Source organism: Trachymyrmex cornetzi, unplaced genomic scaffold (genome assembly GCF_001594075.2).
Source record: "Trachymyrmex cornetzi isolate Tcor2-1 unplaced genomic scaffold, Tcor1.1 scaffold16, whole genome shotgun sequence".
NCBI lineage: Eukaryota > Metazoa > Arthropoda > Insecta > Hymenoptera > Formicidae > Trachymyrmex > Trachymyrmex cornetzi.
Genome location: NW_017296201.1, coordinates 473390 through 493051, shown reverse-complemented (window position 1 = coordinate 493051; position 19662 = coordinate 473390). Strand labels below are relative to the sequence as shown.

General features: G+C 31.1%; 1 protein-coding gene across 3 annotated transcripts in view; it reads left to right on the top strand.

Moving 5' to 3' along the window:
• Positions 1-19662, top strand: part of Shab (Shaker cognate b) — a 56508-nt gene that overhangs the window by 2046 nt on the left and 34800 nt on the right. For 2 of the 3 annotated variants that reach the window (XM_018504043.1, XM_018504041.1), the window contains exons 3-4: positions 510-1861; positions 16854-17700. In XM_018504043.1, the coding sequence (XP_018359545.1) occupies positions 761-1861; positions 16854-17700 (1948 nt within the window). In that variant the 5' untranslated portion in view covers positions 510-760. Of the gene's footprint in view, positions 1-509; positions 1862-16853; positions 17701-19662 lie in introns of those variants that run through there. The other variant, XM_018504042.1, reaches the window with a different exon arrangement.

The following is a 19662-nucleotide window of genomic DNA, read 5'->3' as shown; positions in this document are numbered from 1 at the left end:
ATTTTCTACGTAGACTTAAGACTCTACGACCGCTACGATTGTACTATTGTAAACCCCGTATTAAGCGTCGTCTACACTGAACAGTAGCAGTAGAGGCTAGAGTAAGCTGATTTTTCGGCTCAGCTAGAAATGGTTGATTAATTAACGTCAAATCAATGCTGATTCAACGCTTGACGTCAAATTCGTGCGTTAATTCAACATTGATCGATCAACCTCTTGTAGCTGGGGATGTAACAGAGCGTAGAGTAAGTCCGTAAGCGAAATAGATTTCAACCATTTCGCTAGAGGACTTTACTCTTCATTTATAGTTGATGCGTCCACTTTTTTATAGATGCATTACGTGCTCTATGTAAGATTTATTGCTTAGAGAAAATGCTAAAAGGAATTCGATCTTGACATAGGTGAAGGTGTGTGAAGGTGATTGAAGCTGATTCTCTAATACTAAATACTTATCATCATTTTTCATCTATAACGTGATATAATATGTGCACCCCGATGTCTTTTTTCAGATAATGACACAGCTGAATCGATCGACCGGATCGATGAAAGGAATCGGACGGATTTACGAATGAAGTTGAAAAGAAACGCGGTGGACAAGGAGGAGGAGGAGGAGGACGAAGAAGAAAAGCACAAGATAGAAGTCATTCATTCAATATCAGACAAACGAACGAGAATATTAACATTAATACTACGAAAGATAACTACTTTGCAATCGCGTTGGTGGTCGACAACTTGAACTTGTCGTCACTTCGTGTGTCCGATGCTGAACGAAAGACTCGAGGCGGACAATACATTGGCGGACGGGGAACGTAATGTTAGTGCCGTGGTTACCGGTCCGACGTTTTCATCGTTATCGTCGTCGTGTACAGTGCCCTATATCGGCACCGATCAGGACTACGTGTTCGAAGGTGGCGGTATGTCGATGTTGCAGCAGCTTGGTGCAGGCGGTCGCGGAAACACCGATTGTATTAGTGGCGGAGGAGATCTCGGGTTCAATGCATCGATAGGAGGATCGGGGACTGGATTAGGTGGTGGGATTGGATTCGGTGGAATCGGTACTGAAGGAACTGCGGGAGGAATTGCAGTAATGGGTGGAAGAGGAGGAGGAGGAGGAGGAAGTGGTGGAAACATGAATAAGGAAGTTCGTTACGCTCCATTCGTGTCATCTGTAGGTCCAATCAGTACCGTAGCCCCAATAAACCTGCAATCTTTACCACCTCCACCGCCACCTCCACCACCGCCTCCACCGCCGACGCCGCCGCCGCCATCGCCGCCACCACCGCCACCGCCCCTACCGCTGCAAATGCAGCAGCGTGCCTTTTCCAAGTCGATGACATCCCTACCACCGGAGCCGTTCATGATTATGCGTTCGAAGGCTTTAAATCGGCGCGTTTCAATTAATGTTGGTGGCGTGAAGCACGAGGTACTCTGGCGTACTCTCGAGCGGTTGCCACATACGCGCCTAGGTCGACTAAGAGACTGCAATACCCATGAGGCAATAACTGAACTCTGCGATGATTATTCTCTAATCGACAATGAATATTTTTTCGATCGACATCCTAAATCATTTAGTTCTATTCTTAATTTCTATCGTACTGGCAAGCTTCATCTAGTAGATGAGATGTGCGTTTTGGCGTTTAGTGATGATCTCGCATATTGGGGTGTTGACGAGCTCTATCTTGAAAGTTGCTGTCAGCACAAGTATCACCAGCGTAAGGAGCACGTACACGAGGAGATGCGCAAGGAGGCAGAGTCACTTCGACAACGTGAAGAAGAAGAATTCGGTGAGGGAAAGTGCGCTCAATACCAGAAATGGTTATGGGATCTTTTGGAGAAACCAACTACCTCCATTGCGGCACGGGTGAGTCGGATTGTGGCTTGAAAACCGATTTGTGCGTGTATGAGTATGCGACAGAAGACAATGCACACGAGAAACGTCGCGCATCGTCACCTGCTCTATCGTGTATGCATTTAGACAGGATGTCTTATTGTTAGTCAAAACGGAAAGCAGTAATATGAATATATAAATTATCAGTTATTTTTTCTTTTATAATTCCTGACTTTCTATTATTCTTCTTCTTGTGTTGCTTTTGATTTTATCTCACATTATTTCACATTTGCTTGATGTTAGTTATTTTCTCATTCTCAGTAGGGTATAGTATGTGTAATCACACACAACTGTGACGTAATGTTGTATAAATTATTAATACTTAATCATATAAATAACTAATACATCCCAATATTGTTTTTTTTACATAACTACAACAATTTTTATGTTAACTATAATTTAAAGAAGAGAAATTTATTTTATGATTTAAGTGATAATTAATGTTTAAGATAATTATGAAGTTAGGAAGTATTTTAAGAAAAAACAAATATTATCGTTATATTATTAGATATCAAAGTATATTAGAAAATTTCTAATATTCATATTGATGATCCAATTTTCATGGAACATCTTGTCATAAATCACGATTTATCATGAGAAAACAATTATTTTGAATTTAAACCTTAAATTGAATCGTTAGAACAAAGACTCACAGAATTCGATACCGATTAGTTTAAATTATTAAAGGTAACTAATCATATCGTTAAAATTATCACTATTTAAGTATTTTTACAATGTGTTCGAGTGGCGGTTAAAAATACATTAAAAATAAAGTTTCAAATCTAATTAGTAACTATTTAAATGTTTATTTTTAATTTATGAAAAGTTTATGAAAAGTCATTATTTTGGCAATGTTTCAAATTGACTGCCAACGCTGAAAAACTACAGTTTACGTTATGTGCACTATAGATTTTCAGTACTGGCAGTCAATTTTGGAACACAGCCTTTGTATGCAAGAAATGTTGTATTTTCGTGGCTACATCTGACTTTCTCTGACTGAATTCTATTAAATGTATTCTATCTCTATCTGAGAAACATTGAAAAATTACAAAACAGTGAAATTATTTATGTTTCGCACAATGTTGTTTTTCAATATTTGGACTGATTGCATCGACGATCTTAATTATTTAATAATAATCTGATTAAAAAATTAATTCGCTGAAATTATCGTTATTGATAAATGTATTGTGTGATATAATACTATAAATTACATAAATTTCATATTTGTATCTTTTTAACGTCTTATCAATTTATTGTTTATGTATATTTATGTTATTCTACTGTTTTACTTACAAGGAAAGGTTCCCGGGTGTTCCCTCTGATTTTAATGCAACTTATTGAGTTTGTACTGTGTTTGTATAGGATGTAAAATACCAATTTTTTTTTCTTATCAACAAACATGTTTAAGGAAGAAATCAGCCTGCATTTTCGTTTTTCAGCTGTAACTTCTAAACGAAGTATAATAATGTAATTTTGTAAATATACAAAATATGTCCGCCCCCCCTCCCTCTCCCGCCGTGAGTAGGTAGAGCGGACTCAATTGAGTTGAAAAGTCCTTTATCATTTTGTAATTTTCATAATACTTTAGGATATGTTAATTTCTAAAGATGACTGAATAAAAGAGCACAAGTATCTGCGCGGACTACTGTCAAGCTTTTTTTTACATAATATGATTTTCTTCTAATTATTCTGCATATAAAAAAGTAAGATAGAGATACCCTAAAAAAATCAATAGTTTACGAGATATTTTATACTTTATCCTGACACATATTCACATGAAATATTAAATATCTCGTAAATTAATAATTTTTTGATAATCGTTAATATTTTTACAAACAGAGTAATAAGATGAATTAACTGATATAAAAAAGATATATAACTATCCGTTTTGCCTTTTTAAAGTAACTATTTTCTTTACATCGTATATTGTTCAAAAATTATAGTCGAGAAACGAATTTTACTGATTTTCGAGGACCGATTTCATTTTTTAAACATGTTTGGTTGCCGATAAAGAAACATGTATCAGATATTTTTATCCTCTCTACAAACCCATCAAGTTTCATTAAAATCGAAGAGGGGCATACTTAGAAGTCTTTCCCTGTTAGTTTGACAAACCGTGATATTATATATTACTATTTTATATATTTTATGTACAATTAGTTTAATAGCATAATTGAATTCTAGAAGACATTATGTTTGTTTTGTGATTTTTTTACTGTTAGAAGTAAAAAAATATTTTATTTTATGAATTATTTGTTTTTTTTATACATAATGTAAATATGTTATACTTTTGTATATTTTTTAAATGTATATTTAGTTGCAATAAAACGTTTTCTTTGAATTGATATGTATACTATAGTTTTCGATTTGTATTGTCTCGAAATTGTCTGAAAATGGTGAGTTGGGGTTAGCTGTTATACCTCGATCGAGGAAGATTGTTACGGTGTAACAATTGGACTTTTAGATATACCATCCCTGAAATGCATACACTCCTCAGGTAGCTCCTAATTATCGTCATACACTCGAGGTGACCAAATAATAAAAAAAAACCGGGATTAAAATATAACTCTACCCGTTCAAATGCGACCTTCTGAGAGCCTCGGTCTTTCGCTTGGTCTTTCCGGCTCGACATTAAGCGTGTTCTCGCACTTTGCGAGACGGCGGAGAGGCGCTGCGACGCCATAACAACCCTGCCTCATAACAATATACATATATATACATATATATGTATTTTTTTTTATTTCGAGTTTTATAATAATACTTCTATAAATTCGCAAAAATATAATTATACACATTTATATATAACACATAAATTTGCTATGGTTATAATTATGTTTCGGAAAATATATCAGTTAATACAATATATTATTTGGTAAAACTATGAGAAAGAGAAAATCTAGTTTCAATAAGTTTTAATTACGGCATGTATTATTACGATTATGACTCAGAATAACTTTCATAAACTGCTACACATTATTCACTAAAATATTATGTCCGTTATGAATAAAAAAAAGTAAAGTATTATTAAATCCAACTTAATCTTTAACAATAATACAGATATGTCAAGTTTAAAATCGAAATCGATGAAATTGAGTCTTCTTTTAAGCAATTATTTGATTAGAAATGCAAAATAGGAATATTTGATTTGAATTCTTTCAAAAACTGAGTTAGATTTGTATAATTATTTCTAGTATTGAATAAATATGATGATTTATTAACACAATACATTATAGTGCACGAAAGAAGAGTTAAACTAAGTCATGTTGATGCAGCCGGTTCTTAATTATTAAATTTTATCTTTAAGGTTGATGACGTGATTTTTTTATCATGGCATATTAGATGATTCGCGACGTTTCCCCTCTCATACAAAACTTTCCTTACATCCGTCTCAGAAGGAAACTCGTATTATTAATTTTTTTTTGGTTAATTGATCTTGTATTTATTTATTGCGCATTTATTCTGGCTTTTTGCACGCGTATTAATAAGGATCCAAGATTATCGAATAACTTCATATAACACGTATACATAAGGACTCAGAATTGAAGCATTTTGGACATGAGCCAAATTCATTAATTGCCACATTTAAATTCTTATTTAACGTTAATACTTTTAGACGGACTTTTGTTTGCATTAATCGATATATTCACGCTTGCAGTTTTTTTTTGCAGGAGTGAGTCTTTATTAACTTTACAAGCAAAGGTATTAGATCGATATTGCAATATCGATTCAATGTAACTCGCACATAGGTGAACAGATTAGAAAGAACATATAACTTTTAATTCAATTTTATTTTAAATTACACCATGAGGCACTCAATCGATAAATCGTAATCGATTTCGCTGACTTTCTGAAATATTTATAAATTTTATTGTAAATAAATGGTAGTCTAACAAAAATTTGGAATTACTTAATATTGTATATATTTTTGCATTTTATAAGTTTTTATAATACTTGTTAAAGCATTTTTATTAATATTATATTTATTAAACAAGAGTCAAGTACAACATTAATCATTAACAATGATGTATGTATTTACAATGATATATGATCTTAATGTATATGATGATATAGGAGAATGTATAATTTTTTAATTATAATTAAAAATATATAAAAAGTGACACACAGTGAAAAGAATGGCATGCTTAAAGTTGCAATAGATTGTCAATAAGTCAAACATATTTTTTAAAATGTACTTAATACAAATATATCTTGAAAACTTATATTTATAATATATTAATAAGAGAAAAATTTGTGTACTTTTAAGTGTTACATTATAGCTATTAATCTGATATATTTTTCTGATCATGCCTGTTTTATTGAGAAAAATCTTTTAAAACATTATTTAATTATTTGACTAAATATGAGTAGAAAGACAACAAAGCTTTTAAAGGATTATCCTGAGAAAATAATTTCTATGTGACACCATGCAGCAAAATCGAATTCGCGTGAATCGATCGAGTGTAGTTCGTAAGCCATAAAAAATATATCAATTTATTTACTTTCTATTTAGTTTTAGCATGCTGATTAGCATCATGTTTTACTTTGTTATTGATATTTTACTTTTATCTGGATAATCTTATATATAATAATATGTTCGCTGTCATTTTAGTGTAAATTCACATGTATATGTATATAGTACATATATGTATGTATACACATATATATATTATAGGAAAAATTACTTTTAATATTTATTATATTTTATATATTTATATTTTTACTTCTAGGTGAAGTTATTCAACATAATACTAATCTGTCTTTTTCTCTATCTGTATTATTAGCTTCTAATCCATAGTTTGTATTTATCCCAAGCATAAATGATCATCGTGTTATGTAATCGGCTACCGATGATAATGGGAGTGCTTTATATGCGATTACCAGGTATCACGTTGATTCTTTCTCAACACCGCTCCCTAAGCGTTATTAACAGTCGCTGCCAGCGAATTCAATTCGATATTGTGTATATATACACATCTACGTTTTATATGAACCTATACGAAAAGATAAATACGTAAATTTGTTTATAATTTATTTATGTGTTTTTATGTTTATAGTAAAATAAATTTACGTAACAATATATTAAAATATTTATACATGAACTGTAACAAATTTGTTGTAACTCTTTTTTTCATTTTTTTCATATGTTAGTCAATAAAGTAAAAATAATGATACTTTCATAAAAATAATATTTTGTTAGCAAGTTTTTAAATTTATATCTATTAGAATTATCTACTTTGTTCTTTTAAATAAAGTAAGGATAATAGCGAATTACATTTCAAAAGTATAAGTAGACAATGAAGTAGAAACTGAAATAGAAACCTTTAAAGTTAATTTTAGATTGATGAGCTGGTTGTTCTATCTTCAAATAAACTACGTGGTAACTTACCTACTAAATAAACAAAAGAGTAAAAGAGAAAGAATGGAAGAGAATATGAGAGTAAGATAGTGAGCTCGAAGTATATTATTTATAGAAAGGTGGAACAACCCAGTCTAAATCAATTTATTTAAACGAAGAATTAATTTTGAGGTTTTCATTTGTCAAATATTTAATGTCGAAACAGAACTACAAATTATAATTTATGTAGAATTTTTTTTCAAATTTGTCATATAAACATATTAGTTTAGCATTTATAAATAATCGAAAAGAAAATAATTTTTAGACATCATGTGTATTGTTGTTAACGTAAGTAATCACATGTTATAAAAGTCAATAAAGACTGTATCTATCGAAGATGAAATTTAAAAAATATATCTAATGTAGAACGAAATCGTCAACTCTAAAAAATATAGTTAAAAATAATAAAACATAAATAATGGTAAACAATTAAATTTTGACAGAAAAAAATTTAATCAAATTTAATTCTAAGTTTGTTGTAGTCAGTGGATAAAGATGATGATTGAAATACTATTAATTTAAATAATATTTGCATAAACTCATTTGTAGTATACATAAAATGTGAGCATTGTTTAACGTATTGTTGGTACATCAGATATTGCAATTTCAACATTTACAAAAGAACGATTGATTCAATAACTTTTTCTTGTTTTGGTAACAAATGTTATCTTACGGATAACTGTCTGCATTGTTGATATACTTAATGACACACCACAAACAATACACATTGCACACACTGTTGCTCCGAGATAAAATAATATTTTGATTCATTCTTTCACGTGACACATTCTTTCCTAATTTTTAGAAATAACACTGATAATTTTAAAAAATGACCCTAATTCCTAATATATGTAACTAATCTCATCGTAACGTTCATTCATTAAATTATTTAAAACAAATGAAAATCCGGCATTTATACTTTGAAGTGACTTCCGAAATTGTTTTTGTTGCCCTTACCTCGCTGCATGTCTGTATGAGAACGACATATATATATAGCATATTAGAGGAATCCTAAAGTCTGTTTTACCGACTAAATTCAATAATTTTTGTACAATAATTATTTCTGTCTTCTTTCTTTAGATTTTAAAATCTTTTTCCAAGATTAAAGTAAGCATTAATACGTTTGTAAAGTGGAGTTTATGTTGAGAATGAAAAATACTGTTTAAATTGAGATCTTTTTTTGACCATTTCTGAGTCCAATACAGAGCTGTCAATATCGTAACAATATTTGCTTGATAAGAGCTTTGCAATTGTATTTACGAAATTGTGATTTACACAATTACACATTAGTAGTTTACACGAATAAGTAACGTGGAGTTCTTAGAATTAGACTTAGACGTCTAATTAAAACGATATTGTCCTTCGAAAATTTATGTATATGCAGACACGCGATATTAATGATCGATGTGTCGCATTTTACTGATAAAACAACGATCTCGGAGTTTGAACTTTACTTTAGGATTCTCTTAACGCTTTGAAATCCAGCACCGCATTAGTGTATTAATTTGTCAATATATATCCTTTTCTGTATTTTCTTATAATCCTTTCTCGTCACTTGCCTCTAAATTATTCCTTTAACAAACCTATCAATATTATAGAAATTATCAATTTGTTACTATATTTAGAACATATGAGGGATTATAACTAGAGGAGAATGGGAGAATTGCAGACGCGAGGTAAATGCGGATGATATAATATTGCACAATAATATTAGAGTAGTGAGTAACCTCTCATTTTTCTCATATCCAATGATAATTCGATACATGTATGCTTAGTACCGTACATGGCCGTATTATAATACATGATACAGAATGTACACGCTGTTTAAGATAAATACTCAAAGGAAAAGTTAAATAGAGCTAGCGATTATTTATTAATTATAAAAGTCTTTATTCAAAGAATATTGACATTAAATAACAATGTTAATAATAGTTAATGGTATACTATTAATATAAACTATAATTTTAAATAAAAAGACAAAACTGATCCCGTGTGGCGACGGATAATTCCGGACGGTAAAAGTTTTGTTTTTTATTTAAAATTGTAGTTTATATTGATAATACATGAATGTTAATTATTCTAGTTTAAAGGTAAATATCTAAAGTATATCTTTTGAATAAAGGCTTTTATTAATTGATAAATAATTGGCAATTTTATTTAACTTTTCCCGGACGTATCCGCAATAGCCCCTCAATCTCCCCTGTAGATGTACTGGCGAGTATATTCTTCAGCCGTAATCCACAAGATCTATAAATCTTTTGTGGATCGAATGGATTGTAAGAGTCAATTGTGGATAGATTGATGAATGTAAATAAAAATCGTAATAGCCTACGTCGAATAAATATAATGGAAATCAGAACGATCAATTTTATAATTTGAAAAATGTGTAGAATAAAATATTTTTTATTTTATTGCTTTTTTCTATGTATTTAACAAGAAATGTATTCAATTATATTTTTTCCATCTTCGATTTTAACAAATTTTGAACATTTTATAGCATAAAGATAAGATACACGTGTCACATCTTCTATATTTTTAAAATAAATGTTTAATTCAATTTCACTTTAAGAAGAATTATCTTCTTAAAATAAAATTAACATTTCCTTAAACAAAGAAAATATACGAGAAAAGTGTTGTACACAAAAATTTTGTAATTTATCTAAATAATTTTTATTCTTCTCATCATAACTTCAACATATTTATTTTAAAATAATGCATTCAGATTAAAAAAAGAACGATTATGTACGCATGCGAGAGATTACTCATTGACGAAAATGATTTCCAATTTCTGATATTTATGCTATTTCAACGTGATTTCACAGTGACTTCATTTGTTTTCCAAAAGAAATTCGAGACGCGCGACCAAAAACGCGTTTTTTTTCGACGATGTTTTTTTGTTTGATTTCAGATAATTTCTTAATTTCAATGATGAATGCTTGATTGCTTCGTTGACTGATTTCTTCGCTGATTTCAGAGGTGAGTAGCCCCTCGTATGTGTGTGTTCCAAAATTTATTTTTCTCTTCCAATTTTTAAAACTTTTGTAATTTATCTAAATAAAAATTATTTTAAAATGCCAAAGAATCTTGTCGCATATATCTTATGTTGGAAATTTTATTCCGTTGGAATTCATTCCAACTTTAAAGTTATAAACTTGATATACAAAAAAATATATAGGTAACAAGAAATAACAAATTTCAACATATCAGAAATACGTTTACCAGAATATACGGTTTCTGCTAGGTTGAAATCTGTTTTCCTATAGTTCCTATAGTTTGTGCTTTTCAATTGCAAACGTAATAATTCATGAAATGCCGATCAACAATTTCAAAGCGTATAGCTCTACAGTAACTATAGTTTAGTTTACAAAGAAAGTCGGAAATTGATAATTTTTAGAATTTTAATGCAAAAATTATCGTGTCTGCAACTCTCTATGAGTTTTAACAAGTCCCCAAAATTCATTACGTGACTGCAATTTGAGTCTTACTTAAACTTTCTTAATTACTCATCCACAGAGTTGATTACATCAAATTCCATGATTGCATCTCGTAATACTACCAAATGATTAAGAAACATAATCAATTTTTAATTATAATTATAGTTTTATTACCTGCATTTTACATTCTATTCAAAAGATATTTTGTACAATATTATTTTTACATTGCATGTGTTCTAAGCATTATAATAACATGACCACTACTCGCTAAACTAACAGTAATATTACATGAATGTTATAATTTCTCATTCAATAACATAAATAATGTAACACATGTTGTATGTAATAGTTACATTGTTGGATAAAAAATGTTAACATTGATTTAATGTTACTGATAGTTTACTCAGTGAATAATATTCGTGTTTCCGTTTTACATGTACAATAATATTCTAGAATAGATTCTACATTTTCTGTTTTGTAATATATAGCATAGACTATAAACAATTGATATGTGTTCCGAAATTATGAGTTTACTCTCATTCTTACAAATTTAGAGAGAGAGAGAGAGAGAGAGAGAGAGATTCATTGAAGTATTCATTTAATTTCTAAAACCTCATCTCTATCTCTTCTAAATATATCCTGTGAAATGGAGTCAAATGTTCTGCAATTATCTTAGAAAAAATTATGTTTGCTGATTATTAGATTTGATCACAATCACAAAGTACAATCATTGGATTTTGCGTAATCAGTTTTATAGATGAGTAATTGAGAGAGTCTGAATTGTAACTACGTGGTACTCTCGAATAAAGCATATAAAAAACTTGATAAAGATACAACGAATACAATTGCACAGAACACGACACACACACAATCCTAGAAACGTTCAACATTCCCAGTAAAATTAAATCAACACTATACAATCTTTTTTTCAACAAGACTATACGATCTGCTAAAAATATACAAACAAAACAAACTTCCTTACATCAATTTTCAATGGTACAAACTCCTCGATATATGTTGTTTTTTGGCCCTAGAATAACTCCCTCATAGGAGAATTCGAATCACATATCACGATTTGAAGACTCGTTAAATTGTATGATTGGGCTACTAAATTGTAATTCTAATAAACAATCATCAGTTTTTACAAAGAAAAATCTAAATTTTCTTAAGATCCAACAAAAAACATCTATGAATAATTTTCAATAGGTTATCTTAAAAGGGCTCAATATAAATATCCTTTTTCTTATATGAATATCAAAATAGGATATATCTCAATTGCCCACATCACACTGAAAAAGAATTTACGAAATTTGAATAAATATTTGTTTAGATAGTACCATTTATTTACAGTAAATAAACATTTGTTCAATTAAAAAAAATTTTACTTAATTTAAATATCATTTTTTTTAATTGAATATTTTCTGTAAGCAAATGGTCCCATTGGTACTAATCTAAACAAATATTTATTCAAATTTCGTAAATTTTTTTCAGTGCACTAATTGGCTAATTTAAAATAATATAATCTCATTGATGAAGCAATGAAAATTACTAGGAATAGGCCGATGTGAGTGATGTGTGCAATTGAACGGTATGCAAGTGCGCCGCTCTCATCAAAATGTAGCAATTATGAAATATCTATTATTCAATCTTAACATAATATTTTATCTTAAATGTAGATACAATCTAATAAAGACTATAGCGACAGATATTATTCAATTACTCAATTTTAATATATTATTTTATCTTAAATATAGGTACAACTCTGGTGGAAAAGTTTCGCTTCAACGAAATTTCAGCGAAACTGGATCAATTAATTTCACTAAAATTTTGAAACTTCATTGAAATTGTACGAAATTTTGTTTTGAAACATTTTTCAGTGAAATTTCAGTAAAATTTTAATGAAATTAATTGATCCAGTTTTATTGCTAAAATAAGTATTACTGATTTCATATTACAGAGGACATATAATAAAATTATAATAAAAAAAGAATATTTTTCCTGAATTCGGTAAATAATTTTATGATATTCCCAAACGATTATCCATCCTAAGTTGTACCACAACATAGCAAGCTTGATCTCTGCGATCGACAACGGGAACTGATCCTTCAATTATTCAATATAATGCTAACTGACGTAGTTGTCACATATCTGATCAAACATGTTGTGAAAAAGATGGAACACGTACAGAAAAAAATAATTAATGTTAAATATAATTATAATGTACTAATAGAACATACTCAATATCATACTGTCTTCTCACACATATTAAAACCATTTATGTAAAACAAATGTAGAAAAATTAATTTTCGTATATTCGTAACAATTTTGCAATACTTTTAATAAAATGTTAAAGAATATTCAATATTTTTTTAAAGAGAAGTTTTAGTGCAATTTCAGCGATTTTTCGGTATATATATATTTTTTAATTGCTTTTAACAAAGTTTAAATCCAATTTTAGGAAAATTTCCACAAATTTCAGCAAAATTTTCAGAACAATTTCAGTTTAGATTCAATAATTTTTCAAGATAGGCTAATACTGCGATTTTTAATAATTAATGACTCGTTAATTATTGCGAAAATTGAAAAAAAATTGTAGAAGACTTTTTAACTCCGTTCTATCTGCATATATAAAAATAGTTCTAAATATTCTGGGACGCTTTGTATATACATATAATTTCACCTCTATTTCCATATGAAATATGTTGCTTTTGAATATAGGATTTAAAAAATGTATATTTTTTATCATATTTTATTATCTTTTAAATGTTATTCGTGCTTGTATTAAATTACCTTGTATATTTTATTTTCTAGAAACGTTTCTAGTCGTTTTTTATTTTTCTGTACATAAATATTCAAAACTTTTATTTTTTTATTTGATATTATTTAAAATAACATTATTTAAAATAACATTATTTTTTGAAAGGATAATTGCAAATAAAGAAAGAGATAAGCAAACCTGCTGCTTTATTGATTTGCTATCGAATGTATGTGCACTTTCCCTATTTACTTGCAATTTAAATATTGTGAAGCAAAATCATTGTTATTTTATATTTAACAACCTAATTGCGCATAATTGGTATTATGATTTCGCTAAATCTTCGAAGCAACGAATTGATTTCGCATTGTAGCGATTGCTCTAGAGTAAAAAATATTAGGAAGAGAGACACAGGGGAAGGAGGAGATGGACTAATGATTTCTTAAAAAACAAGTTCATATATATAATTCTGAGCAAGGGAGCGGGGTTTTGAAGGGACGCACGTTTTTAAGCTGGCCGAACAATGCAATAAAATTGTATGAGTCGAGCGACGTCGGGCAGACTGCGTTCAAACGACGAGATACTCTCTGGTAAAGCTATGTTCACAAAGTTGCATTACACGTTTCTAGGTAAACACTATCGATTCTATTGAATCAGCATATTCTTCAATATTTCACAGAAACATTTGCTTATTGAAGTTATATCATGTCCTCCTTGCATATATGATGGCTCTCTTGATCAGAGATGTTGCTTCTTCAATGGCCTTTCTCCTTTTGTATTTTGTATTGCAAGAATCTTTCGGCTTATAGCTAAATGCATTTATCTATCCATTCTACTTTATATAAGCACACGGAAGAACAGAACGGATTTATGCTTAGAAATAAATATCACTCGACACTAGATTTTCTTAACAATATTGGACCTTCATTGATTAGTATTATTCTTCAACAAGGTTACTAATATTAAGAATTGTCTCAATAACCATAATTATAATAAGAAGTTGGGGAAGTAAGAGATAGCACTAATTTTTTTTAATATCCAAGTAAAATGAGAAGTTTTGTATGTATGTCGTACTCAATGTGATGGAAAAAGTACTCAATCAAAAAATTGTTTTCTTGCATATTTGCTTGCTTATTGTACATATATCGCAAATGCGCTAACAGATTATATGTTATTTCATATTTGCTTAATTCTATCACTGTAGAAACATTTTCGTAATTCGTCATTATCAGTTTTATATTTTGTTACAGATACAGTGTTTCAAAAAAGTCATTTTCCAAAGTTATAAAAAAATTTATTTTTAAATTATCATGGAATTGGTGAAAATGCATATAAAATTATAATAACAATATAATTATATAATTCGATGTGATGTTATAGGATGATACTTTCCAATTGCTTAACACATCTTAACACAAATATGTACAGTGAATCACAGAAAGACAATGCAACACATTTTTTATACGTTTCGGGACTCAGTCTGACTCAGACTTGCTTATAGAGTGATTGAATGTAAATAAGAGCCAATCGCTTCGGTGAGCAGACTGCATTTCAAAACCCATTGAAAAAAAAAATTGCAACCTTTCTGTGACTCACTATACACAGGAATGCACAAAGTGCAGCATTGTGCACAATTCAGTTGGAACAGAATGTGTACGCTGTGCGCGGTTTCGAATAAGGTCCATTTCGGATGTTAGATTAAATGTAGCTTCTCTGCCTGCATTGAATAAAAAAAAAGCAAAAGTGCCGACCACTCAACGTCCTCCAGTCTCTTTTAACCGCGGTTAGTAACATGTAATTGTCACTGGAAAACATAAGCTTACACATCCGACTAGTAACCCTTGGACTGAGTATGGATGTGTAATAATAGGCCTATTTTTTCGTAGAGTTCCGAACTAATTCTGACCTAGTACAATAAGCTACAGTGAAACAAGCTATATATATCAGTTTATTTACATAATATTATTCCTCTAATTATTCTGCATATAAAAGTATTAAGGTAAAGATATCAAAAAGTTACGAGATATTTTATACTTTATTTGGCACATATAACATGAAATATTAAATACATATCTTGTAAATTATTAATTATTTGATAATCGTGCTTTGATACTTTTATGAACAAAATAATGAGATGAATCAATTGATGTAAAGAAAACTCTCATAGTTGCTTATTTAAAAAATTATCCATTTTGCTTACAAATTTTTTTTAAGCAACTGTGTTTTCTTTAATAATTGATTCATCTTATTATTCTGTTCATAAAAGTATTAAGGTATAGGATTATAAAAAAATAATAGTTTATATGAAATGTAGATTTAATATTTCAATATGTGCCGGAATAAAATATCTAGTAAACTATTGGTTTTTTATATTTTTATTTTAATACAAGATTCTGTCTCAAAATCCGACCTTTGCATATATCTTTGTCCTTAAACATCTCCCCCTCCCTCCTCCCTCTCTCTCTCTCTCTCTCTCTCTCTCTCTCTCTCTCTTTCTATTGTGGAAAACAGACAGTCAGTATCTAGAGAGGATCTTGAGGAGTACCTCCACCAAGTGTCGAAAAAGTACAGACCCCATACTTTTATATGCATAATAACTAAAGGAATCATATTATGTAAAAAAAATCATATAATTGCATTTAAAAAGTGGAGATAACTTTGGTATCTTTTTGGCACTTTCATCTAGAAAAGAACGTGACCAAAATACGTCTCCCTCGAAACCGTTTCACTTTTTTCGTATCTTCCATATTCTTCGAGTTATTGACTTGGCTTGTCACACTTTACGTGGGCCACCCTATATACAGTCGTACACACGAGTACGCGAGTATGCATACGTACACAAAAAGGAACGAGATGGGAAAAGAAAAAGAGAGAAAATAGGGCAGAAAGAATAAGGAAGGAGAGAGAGAGAGAGAGAGAGAGAGAGAGGCACAGAAAAAGAGAAAGAGTGAGCCATGATAAGAGACTGTAATGAAGAGACTATAAATATGGAAGAGAAGGAAAAAAGATAGAAGTGGGGGAAGGAGAAGAGAAAAGAAAAGAATAGAATGCATGCCCGCGAATGCAAGAGGAACATTAGATGGGTGGCTTCTCTCTCTCTCCCTCTCTCTATTTCGTTTCCTCTATCTTTTTTCCCACTCTCCTTCCCACACTCTCTCTCCTCTCTTCTTTTTCCTTTCTATCTTCTTTCCTTTCTTCTCCTTACCTCTCGTCCTCTTTCTTATTCTTTTTTCCCTCTTCTTCTTTCTTGGCACTCACTCGTTACTCAGTTACAATAGAGAGAGACAGATAAAGAAAGATATCAAAAGGGAAAACTGTTACACGTAAGTTAAATAACTTGTGATTAGCTTTCTTTGATCAGTTGATCCGTCGCTTTTTCAGGTGATAGCTGTGATATCAATACTCTTTATTGTGCTTTCAACGATCGCACTAACTCTCAACACCATTCCTAGTATGCAAGTAAATGACGAGAAGGGAAACTTTCAAGACAATCCGCAGCTCGCTATGGTGGAGGCTGTGTGCATTTCGTGGTTTACTCTTGAATACTTGCTTAGGTTCAGTGCCTCGCCGGACAAATGGAAATTTTTCAAAGGCGGTCTTAACGTGATCGATTTGCTGGCGATACTACCATACTTCGTATCTTTATTCCTGGTCGAAACCAACAAAAATGCGAACGACCAGTTCCAGGACGTGCGCAGGGTAGTGCAGATCTTTCGTATAATGCGGATCCTAAGGATCCTGAAATTAGCCCGTCATTCGACCGGGCTACAGAGTCTCGGCTTCACTTTACGTAACTCGTATAAAGAGTTAGGATTACTGATGCTTTTCTTGGCAATGGGCGTCCTCATATTCTCGAGTCTCGCCTATTTTGCCGAGAAGGAGGAACCCGGGACCAAATTCATAAGCATTCCAGAGACCTTCTGGTGGGCAGGCATCACAATGACCACCGTCGGATACGGCGACATCTACCCCACGACCCCGCTCGGCAAAGTGATCGGCAGTGTGTGTTGTATATGTGGTGTCCTGGTAATCGCGTTGCCCATTCCCATTATCGTCAACAATTTCGCCGAATTCTACAAAAATCAGATGAGACGGGAAAAAGCCATCAAAAGACGAGAGGCTCTTGAGAGGGCCAAACGGGAAGGCAGCATCGTGTCTTTTCATCATATCAACTTGAGAGACGCTTTCGCCAAGAGTATGGATCTCATCGACGTCATTGTCGATACTGGTAAGCGATGGACTAATGTGCTAGCGAAAGATACGATCTGCAATTCATATTGTTATATATTTTCTGTCTTTTTAATATATTTCTATAATACATATGGTATATTAGGGTGGGGTGAAGAAACCTTTTTTTTCGAGGATCTAATAGCGAGGAAAAATTGCGTACTTGAGCTAATAAAAACTATTGAAAAATTCAACTTTGATCGAATGATATCTTCTGTGAGAAGCAGAGACCTCAATTTTCGAAATTGTAGTGAAAAATTTACAAATTCAAAAACAAATTTTTTTTTTCCCTTGGTTTCGGTTGATTTCTGCTTAAAGTACATACATTTGTAAACTAAAGCATAAAAACATCCGTGACTGATTGTAGGAAGACAGCAAGGCCCCACGAACAATATAAAATACAATGAAAATGCAGCTCTTCGCCTACTTTTCTAACATCGTGAAAGTGCTCCAATATCTCAATTCTGTAAGTCTACGTCAATTCTCGATATCGTTATGTTACCATTGCGTAACTTTTTTTATCGTGTATAATATCTACGTAACAATAATATAACGATATCGAGACACTGTCATTAAGAATTACAGAATCGAGATACAGACTTACCACACTGAGGTGACCCTACTTGTTGTTTATATGCTATTTATATAAAATTTAGTAATTAATTAAAATTTCCATAAATATAGTATATATCCAGATTGAACATTCACCGAAATTTGAGGAGTGGAGGTAATGCTCATGTAGAAAAGGACGCACTTATTTGGCGCAGATGCGTTCTCTCTCTCCTTCGTTCATGCGTATAAAGTGTACCTCTGAGAGAGAAGATCGATACAATCATATCGATTAGTCGTCTCTATTCCTTGTTCCGTCTTTCGATCTCTTTTCTTATAGCATATATTCGGCCCGAGCGGGTTTGCAGCACCAACCTGAGTCGAATTAATGACGTTGTATGCTCTCCTATATATTGGTAGAACATGTAACATCAATAATATCCAACCCAAATCGGTGCAAACTCACTCGGGTTGAAAACGCTATTAATAGATGTACATTTTATTCGCATGAGAAATTTTTACCTTTTCGAGGTGTTTAAAGCATTCGCAATATATGTATAAAAACATGGATGTCATATACTGTACGACGTATATGATACATACAGAGCGTCACAATAAGCAGATATACAGGGTGTTTCTGAAATAACGCCCACTAATCATACAGTGCTGTTCCTAATAAAAAACTGAGTCGAAAAGTCTTGTATATTTTGCAATTTTTGGAATAGTTGACGAGATATTAATTTCTAAAGATTGCCGAATAAACAGATAAAATCGATGTATAAGACAATTTTAAGATATCTTTCAGTGTTCTTTGTGAAATATTTTGACGATGTTTCTTAAAGAACTCTTAAAGATATCTTAAAGTTGTCTTACACGGTCGGTTTTAGACATTTTACTCATTGGATGACTAAAAAAAATATTGCGAAAATTGCAAAATGGTACAGGACTTTTCGACTCAGTTTTTTTTACTAAGAATAGCATTGTATGATTGGTGGGCGTTATTTCAGAAACACCCTGTATATATACAAATTCAGATATATGAAAATAAACATCTTTATTTTTATACTTTATTTAATTAACCAATAATAATAGCGTCATTTTGAATGAATGGATTTAATGTTGGCAAACAATAAGAATTCACTGTGTTATACTGTGTGCTGTGTCCTTGCTGGACACAATCTCCCTTTAATTTATCTCTACGGAATATCTGCAGATTCAAGTGCAGAACAGTAGAATGATGTAGAAGATATCGCAGTGTTTACTGGCGCTAACCATGCATCGCTAGCGTCCATCAGAACCTGTAACTGTATCGCTAGCGCCAACGACATATGTCTAAGAGATATATTAGATATATGTCGTTCATATAATAGATATATTAGATATGTCGTAATAGATGTATTAGATTAGAAACTAA